Source organism: Oncorhynchus nerka, linkage group LG4 (assembly GCF_034236695.1).
Source record: "Oncorhynchus nerka isolate Pitt River linkage group LG4, Oner_Uvic_2.0, whole genome shotgun sequence".
In the NCBI taxonomy this organism is placed as follows: Eukaryota; Metazoa; Chordata; class Actinopteri; order Salmoniformes; family Salmonidae; genus Oncorhynchus; species Oncorhynchus nerka.
This window is the reverse complement of record NC_088399.1, coordinates 20,575,325-20,588,099: the sequence shown is the minus strand read 5'-3', so window position 1 is coordinate 20,588,099 and position 12,775 is coordinate 20,575,325. Positions and strand designations below refer to the sequence as shown.

Below are 12,775 nucleotides of genomic sequence, written 5' to 3'. Positions count from 1 at the left end.
GGAAACAAAAAACAGAAGTGTTTCGGCCCTCCAGGACCAGAATTGGGCCGCTGTGGTGTAGAGACAGGGCTGTGAGAGGGCTGGCTGACCGACCAAGAGCAAAAAGAGTAAGACTTGGTCTTAAAAATGTCCATCACATGGCATCATGACACATCATGATGTGCTTAAGAGCACAAAACTGAAAGACTGATGAATTGATTAAGCACAGATGTGCTGTGTCAACGAGGAGAAGACATCTCCTAAAAATGATTGAGAGGAAGCTGTGTTATGTTAGTACTGCTAATAGCAGGGCAACCACCCAACACTGAGTTATGACTAAGTGCTAAGAATATTCCCCTAAAAAAGCTTAAGAACACCACTCTGATGATGCGCTGTCTTGCTCCTTACGAAAGCCAGTATCCTGGGAAATGGTGTGAGCCAGTCAGGAAACAAGGTCAGATGGTTTATGTACACACACACACACACGCGGAAAGTATTCAGACACCTTGACTTTTTCCACATTTTGTTACAGCCCTTCTAAAATTGAATAAATCGTTTTTTCCCCTTCAATCTACACACAATACCCCATAATAACCAGGCAAGTCAGTTAAGAACACATTCTTATTTTCAATGACTGCCTGGGAACAGTGGGTTAACTGCCTGTTCAGGGGCAGAACGACAGATTTGTACCTTGTCAGCTCGGGGGTTTGAACTCGCAACCTTCCGGTTACTAGTCCAACGCTCTAACCACTAGGCTACGCTGCCACCCCAAAGCAAAAATAGACTCTTGGAAATGATTGCAAATATATTTAAAAAATAAACTGAAATATCACATTTACATAAGTTTTCAGACCCTTTACACAGTACTTTGTTGAAGCACCTTTGGCAGCGATTACAGCCTTGTGTCTTCTTGGGTATAACGCTACAAGCTTGGCACACCTGTATTTAGGGAGTGTCTCCCATTCCTTTCTGCAGATCCTCTCAAGCTCTGTCGGGTTGGATGGGGAGCGTTGTTGCACAGCTAGTTTCAGGCCTCTCAAGAGATGTTCAAGTCCAGGCTCTGGCTGGGCCAATCAAGGACATTCCGAGACTTGTCCCGAATCCACTCCTGCGTTGTCTTGACTGTGTGCTTAGTGTTGTCCTGTTGGAAGTTGAACCTTCGCCCCAGTCTGAGGTCCTGAGCATTCTGGAGCAGGTTTTCATCAAGGATCTCTCTGTACTTTGCTCCATTTATCTTTCCCTCGAGCCTGACTAGACTCCCAGTTTCTGTCGCTGAAAATCATCCCCACAGCATGATGCTGCCACTATCATGCTTCAACTTAGGGATGGTGTTAGGTTTCTTCCAGACGCTTGGCATTCAGGCCAAAGAGTTCAGGGAATCTTGTTTCTCGTGGTCTGAGAGTCTTTAGGTGCCTTTTGGCAAGCTTCAAGCAGGCTGTCATGTGCCCTTTACTGAGAAGTGGCATCCATCTGGTAACTCAACCATAAAGGCCTGATTGGTGGAGTGCTGCAGATGGTTCTCCTTCTGGAATGTTCTCCCATCTCCACAGAGGAACTCTGGAGCTATGTCAGAATGGCTATCAGCTTCTTGGTCACCTCTCTGACCAAGGCCCTTCTCCCCTGATTGCTCAGTTTGGCCAGCTTTAGGAAGCGTCTTGGTGGTTCCAAACTTCTCCCATTTAAGAATGATGGAGGCCACTGTGTTCTTGGGGACCTTCAATGCTGCAGACATGTTTTGGTACCCTTTGACCTCCTGGCTTGGTTTGTGCTTTTCCAAATCATGTCCAATCAAATTTCCTACAGGTGGACTCCAATCAAGTTGTAGAAACATCTCAAGGATGATCACTGGAAACAGGATCCACCTGTGCTCAATTTCTAGTAGCATAGCAAAAGGTCTGAATACTTATGTAAAGAAGGTATCTGTTTAAAAAAAAAAATGCCTAAACTTGTTTTCGCTTTGTCGTTATGGGATATTGTGTGTAGATTGATGAGGGGAAAAATGTCAAAAATACATTTTAGAGTAATGCTGCAAGGTAACAAAATGTGTAAAAAGTATTTGTATGAACAAAAATCAAAAACACTACAACTTAAGGTCTTACTGAGTCACAGTTCATAAGGAAATCAGTCAATTTAAATAAATTCCTCTGTGAAGAGCACACTTCTCCAGCGCGCTAGCGGACATCGAAGGTGAGAATCTGCAGACTGAAGACCATTACGAAGCCGAACTGCAGTCAAGTCGAGACCCTGGTGAGGACAACGAGCATGCAGATGAGCTTCTCTGAGACGGTTAATCTATGAGCGATTTCATCAGCAGTCCGAGGCGACGGTTTCAAAACGATCCCGCAGGTGAAGAAGCCAGATGTGGAGGTCCTGGGTTGGAGTGGATACAAGTGGTCTGTGGTTGTGAAGCCGGTTGAACATACTGCCAAATTCTCTAAAACGATGTGGTAGACGATGCGGCTTATGGTAGAGAAATTAACATTCAATTCTCTGGCAACAGCTCTGGTTGACATTTCAGCAGTCACCATGCCAATTGCACGCTCCATCAAAACTTTATATCAGCTCATGAAACCAACACTTTACATGAAACATTTATATTTTTGTTCAGTATAATAAAATATCTAAACACAGCTGTTTCAAATACAATCTAGGCCTCTCTAATTTAACTTTTAATTAGGCCTAGCAAATAACAAAACATGGCCGTCTAAGAACACCAGGGCCGGCTAAAAGGGATCAGGGCCTAAAAGGAACACCCAACCTGCCAAATGCAGGTAGATTCTGGCATTGGTGGGTAAAATGTAAATTTCAACAGCCACGTTGTAAGATGGTCAGGTCTCTAAAGTGTGAGCATTTCACTCGCAAGTACGATCACATTTATAGTAAAATAAATGCTGCAGTAGCTGTTTAAAGATTTCTGCCATTTTGTTTCACAGCTGGTAAATGAATTGCAAAAAGTTAAAGAACTATGAATCCTATAGCAAACAATATACCACATTACTTCTTACGAGGAATACATTACCGGGTCAAAAGTTTTATAACACATACTCATGCAAGGGTTTTTCTTTATTTTAACTTGTTTCCACATTATAGAATAACACATGGAATTATGTAGTAACCAAAAGTGTTAAACAAATCAAAATACATTTTATATTTGAGATTCTTCAAATAGCCACCCTTTGCACACTGTTGGCATTCTCTCAACCAGCTTAATGAGGTAGTCACCTGGAATGCATTTAAATTAACAGGTGTGCCTTCTTAAAAGTGAATTTGTAAAATTTCTTTCCTTCTTAATGGATTTGAGTAAATCACTTGGGTTGTGACAAGGTAGGAGTGGTATACAGAACATAGCCCTATTTGGTAAAAGACCAAGTGCATATTATGGCAAGCTCAAATAAGCAAAGAGAAACGACTGTCAATCATTTCTTCAAGACATGAAGATCAGTAAATACAGAAAATTTCAACAACTTAAAAAATGTATTCAAGTACAGTCACAAAAACCATCAAGCGATATGTTGAAACTGGCTCTCATGAGGACTGCCACAGGCATGGAAGACCCAGAGTTACCTCTGCTGCAGACTATTAGTTCATTAGAGTTACCACCCTCAGAAATTACAGGCAAAACAAATGCTCCAGAGTTCAAGTAACAGACACATCAACATCAACTGTTCAGCGGAGACTGCATGAATAAGGCCTTCATGGGCGAATTGCTGCAAAGAACCCACTACTAAAGGACACGAGGAAGAGATAAGAAGAGGCTTGCTTGGGCCACTAAACACGAGCAATGGACATTAGACCGGTGGAAATGTGTCCTTTGGCCTGGAGTCCAAATTGGAGATTTTTGGTTCCAACCGCCGTGTCTTTGTGAGACGCGGTGTGGCTGAACGGATGATCTCCGCATGTGTATTTCCCACCATAAAGCATGGAGGTGGTGGTGTGGGGGTGCTTTCCTGGTGACACTGATTTATTTAGAATTCAAGGCACACTTAACCAGCATGGCTACCACAGCATTCTGGTTTTGGCTTAGTGGGACTGTCATTTGTTTTTCAACAGGACAATGACCCAAGACACCTCCAGGCTGTGTAAGGGCTATTTTACTAAGGAGAGTGATGGAGTGCTACATCAGTTAATTTAACAAAAGCTGGATCCCTTCTAGCCATGACCGTGCAGGCCCGCCACACTCCACATTCCCTCTGTGATTCAGCACCACAGCAGAGGAACGAGGACACTCTCGGCAGGCCAAAAATTAAGAAATGATATAACTAATATGTAAATAAAAGAAATGAGTTAAGGCTGGTTCCCTGCTAAAAAAGCGTATTTTACAATGATCCTGTGAAATTAGGCCTGCACCATGCATTTATGAAAGCACAGGTTTGCATTTATGAAAGCACATCTGGGTGATGTTAATATATGTTATGTTTATTGTAATTTGAACTATCATGGGGTTGTGTCATGTGTGATATATGTGGCTTATTGATAACTCTGTTTCCTACTATAGGCAGTTGGCTGCCTGGTGATGGCAACATTGTAACGCTCCGAAGTGAATAGTTGCCAATTATGTTTTGTTTCCAAGTGCTACTGAATAAGCTCAACTGAAACGCACAATACACATCATTACTGTACCAATCCATTCCAAATCTTTAATCATACACTACATGACCAAAAGTATATTTGACACCTGCTCATCAAACATCTAATTTCCAAATCATGGGCATTAAAATTAAGTTGGTCCCCCCTTTGCTGCTATAACAGTCTCCACTCTTCTGGGAAGGCTTTCCACTAGATGTTGGAACATTGCTGTGGGGACTTGCTTCCATTCAGCCACAAGTGAGGTCGGCCACTGATGTTTGGCGATTAGGCCTGGCTCGCAGTCGGCGTTCATCCCAAAGGTGTTCGATGGGGTTAAGGTCAGGGCTCTGTGCAGGCCAGTCAAGTTCTTCCACATCGATCTCGACAAACCACAGACATGTCTACAATGTCATTGTAGGCTGTAGGGTTAAGATTTCCCTTTACTGGAAGTAAGGGGCCTAGCCCAAACCATGAAAAACAGTCCCAGAACATTATTCCTCCTCCACCAAACTTTTCAATGCACTATGCATTGAGGCAGGTAGGGTTTACCTGGCATCAGCCAAAAGCAGATTAGTTCGTCGGACTGCCAGATGGTGAAGCGTGATTCATCACGCCAGAGAATGCATTTCCACTGTCCAATGGTGGCAAGCTTTACACCACTCCAGCCGATGCTTGGCATTGCGCATGGTGATCGTAGGCTTGTGTGCGGCTGCCATGGAAACCCATTTCATGAAGCTCCTGACGAACAGTTCTTGTGCTGACGTTGCTTCCCGTGGCATGTTTGGAACTCGGTAGTGAGTGTTGCAACCGCGGACAGACGATTTTTAAGCGCTACGCACTTCAGCACTCGGTGGCCCCGTTCTGTGAGCTTGTGTGGCCTACCGCTTCGTGACTGAGCCGTTGTTGCTCCTAGACGTTTCAACTTCACAATAACAGCACTTACAGTTGACCGGGGCAACTCTAGCAGGGCAGAAATATAGTACATAAATTGAAAGGGTGTCGACATGCACTATATGTACAAAAGTATGTTGATCTTGCCTTGGGCGGCAGCACAACTGCTGGGATTGGGCCTGACGAACACAATCATTTGCCTCTAATTTACTTGAACCTTGACCTGCTCAAACTGAGCCGCTGCTGTTGGGAAGTTAAAACTGTCCAAATCGTTGAAGCAGCTTGCGATGCGAATCAGCCTCCTTACTTTTTCCTCAAGGACGAACTTAAGGCATCCTTTACGTTTTGGAGAAAGAATCCCCTCTCGGCAGGTACGCTGGAAACTGGAATAATCAACACAATCCTCGCCAAGTTTGCCCACTTAGCTAAGGTCCCTAATGAAGAACTCACATCTTTTGCATAAGTAAAAAGAGAAACACACACACAACACTAATTTCCAAGCAGCTTGAGGATTTATTAACCTATGAAATAGCCTATATTTGCCTTTGAAGTTGGAGCACATCGATTGCAATTTCCATCAACGATCAAAAAGCTTTATTTTGCAATGGATTTTTTCTTCCTCCCAGACAATTTGCCTGTGAATAATTTAGTTTAAAATCACCTTTTAATTTTTGGGGGGAGGGACAAAAGCCGGCATTTACCGGCTAACGGAAATCCTTATTCTAAAATATATATTTTTAAAAGAATACTCAATCTAAACACAATACCCCATAATGTCAAAGCAAAAATAGCTTTTTTGACATTTTTGTAAATGTATTCAAAATAAAAAACAAATTACTTTTTTTTACATAAGCATTCAGACCCTTTGCTATGAGACTCAAAATTAAACTTGTGCATTCTGTTTCTGTTGATCATTCTTGAGATGTTTCAACAACTTGGAATACATCTGTGGTAAATTCTATTGAATGGACATGATTTGGAAAGGCACACACCTGTCTATATAAGGTCCCACAGTTGACAGTGCATGTCAGAGCAATAACCATGCCAGGAGGTTGAAGGAATTGTCCGTAGAGCTCTGAGACAGGATTGTGTCGAAGCACAGATCTGGGGAAGGGTACCAAAAAATGTCTACAGCATTGAAGGTCCCCAAGAACACAGTGGCCTCCATCATTCTTAAATGGAAGAAGTTTGGAACCACCAAGACTTCCTAGAGGAGGCCGCCCGGCCAAACTGAGCAATCGGGTGAGAAGGGCCTTGGTCATGTAGGTGACCAGGAACCTGATGGCTACTCTGACATAGCTCCAGAATTCCTCTGTGGAGATGGGAGAACCTTCCAGAAGGACAACCATCTCTGCAGCACACCACCAAATCAGGCCTTTATGGTAGAATTGCCAGACAGAAGCCACTCCTCAGTAAAAGGCACATGACAACCCGCTTGGAGTTTGCACCTTAAGGACTCTCAGAAACAAGATTCTCTGGTCTGATGAAACAAAGATAGAACTCCTTGGTCCGAATGCCAAACGTCACGTCTAGAAGAAACCAGGCAATATCCCTATGGTGAAGCATGGTGGTGGCAGCATCATGCTGTGGAGATGTTTTTCAGCAAGGGGAAGATGAACGGAGCAAAGTACAGAGAGATCCTTGATGAAAACCTGCTCCAAGAGCGCTCAGAACCTCAGACTGGGGCAAAGGTTCACTTTCCAACAGGACAAGGACCCCAATTACACAGCCAAGACAACGCAGGTCTCAATGTCCTTGAGTGGCCCAGCCAGAACCCGATAGAACATCTCTGGAGATCTTAAAATAGCTGCCCATCCATCCTTCCCATCCAACCTGACAGAGCTTGAGAGGATCTGCAGAGAAGAATGGGAGAAACTCCCCAAACACAGGTGTGCCAAGCTTGTAGAGTCATACCCAAGAAGACTCGAGGCTGTAATCGATGCCAAAGGTGCTTCAACAAGGTGCTGAGTAAAGTGTCTGAAAGGTTATGTCAATGTGATATTTCTAAAAACCTGTTTTTGCTTTGTCATTATTGGGTATTGTGTGTAGATTGAGGAAGGGAAAAAACAATTCTCAATTTTAGAATAAGGCTGTAACGTAACAAAATGTGGAAAAAGTCAAGGGGTCTGAATACTTTCCGAATGCACTGTAGCTATATAGAGTATAGCTGTATATAGAGTAGGGATACTCAACGCTTATCCTACAAGGTCTGGAGCCTGCTGGTTCTGTTCTACCTGATAATTAATTGCACACTCCTGGTGTCCAATGTCTAAATCAGTCCCTGATTATAAGGGAACAATTTAAAAATGAAGTGGAACAGGCTTCGAGGTCCAGAGTTGCGTTTGAGGGATAGAGAGTATAGATGTATAAAGTATAGCTGTACAGAGTATAGATGTATAGCTGAGCTCAGACGCAGCAGCTCCTGTCCTAGTCTTGTCTAATTCCTCACCTCACAGGTGTTGTAGTCCTCAGAGTCCAGTAGGAGGCAGAGTTTGGGCAACAGCTCGGGCCAGTTCTGCAGCTCCCCTTTGGAGGCAATGGTGGTGATGAGGATACCTAGGACAGGAGCGAGAGATGAGACGGGTCTCCTTGAAGCAATTCTACAACCAATCAATCCTTCCTTATAACAAAACTCCAAGCTTGGCTTGGAAACCATCACTCTGTTTGAGGCTTTCCAATGAAGTCCACTGTGTCATCATCAGGATTGACAGAGCCAATATCCTGTACTGAGTCAGTTTATAAAATGTGATTCACACATTCCTGTTTGTTCCTGTCAGATGTTTGGTAACTGTGGCAACAGAGCCCTGGCATCGTCTGCTGCCTGCTGGCTCTGATAAGGAGGACACCATGCAAACCCCATTGGCTCTCTCAACAGGCCAGCTGGCCAATCAAAAGCTTCAGGAAAAAACATGCAGCCAGACACTAGCGAGAACGACTAACAAGGCTTCAGGTCAATTACGAAGGTGGAGAAAAATAACCAGAATATGTCATGCTAGGGTACGTTTTAAAATGAACCCCACGCTAAAGCCTGATGGACAGCAATTCAACTAATCCACTGTAGCAGCTTTCCTTGTGGTACAGATGACTGACACGCAATTAATGCAATTAAAATGCAATGCAATTCATTTCCTGTTCAACTAACCTGATCAAAGGTGGGCAAGCCATACAAACATGATATCATCACATTATTAAGTGCTTGTGAAAAAGGGATTTTGTTATGCAGCATTGAAGGAGCAAACCGTGTAGAATTTAAACAACCAAGACTGTCTTGATCTAGTTTGGTCTGCCTCTTGACCTAGCCTCATCCCAGATCTGTTTCTGCTGTGTTGCCCACTCCTATTGTCATGCCAAACACAAACAGATCTGGAACCATGCTACACCTGACCCCGTATGGCTTATTCAACAAGATATACAGTACACTCTGCTTACTGAATGTGGTTATCATGATCAAACTATCCAGCGCGGATGTGATCACTAGAAGAGGAGTGCACTGTAATTCAATGAAGACAACATACTCTGTTACAAATGCAGGCTACTTCACTTACCCGCGGTGGCCCGGATGAGGGGCGAGGAGTCTCCAATGTTCTGGAGACACTCGCTCTTAATGAAGTCAGACACTCCATTGGGGAAGTTCTGGTAGTGGGCCTTCACATTGTTCTTTAGGATCAGACCACTAAGAGAGCGGGTCGCCTCATCTGGAGAGAGCGTGAGATTGGGGGGGTAAAATGAGAAATGGGTGATAGATTTTAGGGATCAATTCCATTTCAATTAAGTAAATGATTGCATAACTGAATTACGCCTAAACATCCAATGAAGAGTTTTCCCAATTCACACCGAATTCCAATGTCTCCAAAATTGAGTTTTAATAGAATTATCTACCACAACTTGGCCTACCTTCTACATGTTTTTGAATAGCGTATAAATAGAGGGGAGCTTGAATAGAGGGCCCGCAGGACGACACAGATCATTCCGATGCAGGTCATTATGATTCTTGCTGCTTTAAGTTCAGTAGTCATACCTGCGAGATCAGGTGGGCGTGTGGTCTCAATTTAATAGAGTAGGCTATAGCCTATGCATGGGCAGAGAAGCATGGGGCAGTTACCTATCCAAGAAAATGTACTTCTGAAATATGATTAGGTTATAGTTTACATTGCCTAGAAATAAATATTGATCACCTATATTTCTCCGTCTGAAAATCTTCCCACTCCTATAAGATGGGGTGGCAGGGTAGCCTAGTGGTTAGAGCGTGTGACTAGCAACCGGAAGGTTGCGAGTTCAAACCCCCGAGCTAACAAGGTACAAATCTGTCGTTCTGCCCCTGAACAGGCAGTTAACCCACTGTTCCTAGGCCGTCATTGAAAATAAGAATTTGTTCTTAACTGACTTGCCTGGTTAAATAAAGAAAAAATAAATAAATAAAGATAGGCTCTAAAAATAGCTCAAGAGAAAGTCTCTCCAACTCTGCTCTCTTCAAAATACATCTAACATATTGGCTGATATAGCCTAATATGAAATGGGCAAGTGAGAATCTCTGATCATTTAAGTTATTTCTGCGCATTTCATATTGCCTATAGGGTGCAACATTTCTGGGACCATGGCTGGCAAGTGAGCTGGGTCACATACGCCTAAAATAAACATTGCGAGACTGCGGTAGAGTGGGTTGGAATCGGACTGAAAGTGCAGGCAAGGTGCAGTATGAAAAGCTGCAGTTGCAGGCGGGAGCGGGATGAAGAAATCAGTCCTGCACAGACCTCTACTTGAATACACTATTAAGTACATTACAGACAAACAGGTTATACTACTAAAGTGTGAAAGGGGTTGCTGTATCATGTGCCATGTGTCATATTGCAACACTACTAGAAAACCAAAACATACAAACTCCTATACCCTCTACCCAGTACGAGGCACTCAGCCAGCTAAACCAAAATAAGAGAAGCATGTAGCTAGATTCCTGTTGATGCTAAGGAAAAAGTAGGAGTGTGACCTCATAGCAGAAGGCTGAGAAGGCATTAGCAAAGCTGGATAGCAACAGCAAATCAGACAATGGCAAATTATTGCTTTCACTGACTTTGAATCAAAGCTGAAGAAAACTTAAACATTCCCCTTACAAAACATTGCTCTATTTCAGAGTTTCCCAAACTCGGTCCTGGGGCCCCCCCTGGGCGCACGTTTAGTTTTTTTCCTTAGCACTACACTGCTGATTCAAATAACCAACTCATCATCAAGCTTTGATGATTTGCAATCAGCTGTGTAATGCCAGACCTACAATCAAAGTCATGGCCTCAGAGTCATTGAGTACGGTTACATGCACACAATAACATAATTATTGTGGACAGACAGATTAATATAATAATCTGAATAAAACATTTTGCATGCTTTGCAAGAAGAATGATTTCCCTAATAATCCTGTTTACATGGACCCATCTGAAATCAGACTACCTGATGGCACTCTGATAAATGCAGAAAGTCACCAATCAAAATGAATTTTCTACAACAGCAACAACGTTATTTTTGGGAAGCATATTTGATTTTGAGCACGGACATATAACGTTTGTATGTGATAAGTACGCATTCATTCAGCTGTTCCAGACTCATTTCACTGGCGCTAAAGGAGGGAGGCTCGTTTGGCTGCTTCTAGCACATGCACAGATCAAATACACAGCTGGAACTGTGAAAGATAGCGCAGAAAATCTGGTGTTTTAATCAACGTATGCTTACTTTGATTTTGACCTTACGCCAGTTATGATAAGCAGAAGAAGGTGTTTACATGACTCTTTCATAATCTGCCTAGTGTCATAATCGGTATAATAATTACTGTACATTTAAACGTACTCAGTGTTTCCGTTTGGTCAAAGGTCAAATCAGCAAATGATTGTGTTAGGTAGTGAGAGACTGTTTAGCCTGAAGGAAACTATGGGCATTACCCATCACCCCAGTGATATCTTACTCTCTGATAATTCTCCTTCATGGGCATGGCTGTCTGATCCAATGTCTCCCTCTGTTCTGATTGAAATTACACTCAAATTCGATTTCCGCTGCTCCTCTCTTGACCCAGAGCAGTGTAACAAATGCCATCCTGAAAGGCAATGGCTCATCAGCCCAAACCATTGGGTCATCTACTTCTAGTGTACAGTAACAGGCTGTCAGGCAGGTCAGGATTTGAGTGGCGGACCGCCAGGCATAAGACTTTAAAATTAGAGTGACCCATATTCTAGTGGTGCGGTGTGGTGCCATATCATCAGTGACAAGACAGAAGACACCAGCCGTGGGGTTCGTCGCCAGGGTTCTCCACTCCTAGAACAGACAGTCACGTTGTCCCTGTCACTAGATGATCAGAAAGTCAGCCTGTGTGTAATCTCACCCCCAGAGAGAGCTGGCTAGTGGACGTGATTAGCCTGTCTGACTGCCAGTGGCCATACTGTAAGCTGCAGTAGTGTTGTGTACTAATATGCATTGAAATTAAACATAGCTTCAGGGCATTGGTGTAAATATGACATGGAGAATGAGGGTGGAGGGGTAAATGTCCTACCTTCTGATTTCAACTTCGTTAGCACGAATATCAAGTAGTTGTTGAAGTCTGGGTATTGGTTGAGCTGTTCCAATCTCTGAAGAGGACATTGGTTAAGGTGCAATTCTACATTGGGTGCAAAACCATAGAAGTAGATATGCTGTGTGTGTGTGCTGTATTCACAAGAACAATTTGTTTGTAAAGGTCGATGTTGACCAGCCATAAGTGTTAAACGGCCTGCAAACACTTGAAGACGGCACAGTGATGCCGAAACGTTGCCGGTTTACCCAATGAATTACTGGGAGCTTGTACACAGAGTGTGCGACTCTATTCTTATAGCATACAGTTTACTCGCCGTTAGTCAGCACCTCTCCCAACTTTTTGGGGGTGTGCGCCCGCTCATGCTTTTTATTAAAATGTTTTTTTTTTTTTTTGAGACCATCAATGGACACCATGAATAAGTGATTATCAGAAATCAGTCACAGTTATCATAGGGTGCCCAACAGGCTGATGCTGTGCAGTTTGTGCACATATCCAAATAGAAGCACTTGGCATTTCAACAACATTGACTAGTGGTGCTAAGCCTTGACCAGACAGACGGAACTATAATCTGTATGACATACATGGACAATATTGCATCACTCAAACACTACACATGGTAGGTCGACTATAAAGACGTTATAACACAACATCAACAACGAACAAGGTCTTCAATGCACACCAACATTCATGATTTGATTGTGCCTTGATACTGTAACACCTGTGTTGATGACAATGTGACAATGAGGATCGGATGTATTATCCCATTACAAGCGCTTGTGGCTGGCTACA

At 43.2% G+C, this 12,775-nt stretch overlaps 1 protein-coding gene across 1 annotated transcript in view; it reads right to left on the bottom strand.

Annotated features, from left to right (window-relative positions):
- The window catches only part of LOC115117200 (transportin-1-like), an 83,481-nt gene that overhangs the window by 69,755 nt on the left and 951 nt on the right, over positions 1–12,775 (bottom strand). The window contains 3 exon segments of the mRNA XM_065017340.1: positions 7,886–7,992; positions 8,982–9,131; positions 11,966–12,041. Coding sequence (XP_064873412.1) covers positions 7,886–7,992; positions 8,982–9,131; positions 11,966–12,041 — 333 coding nt within the window.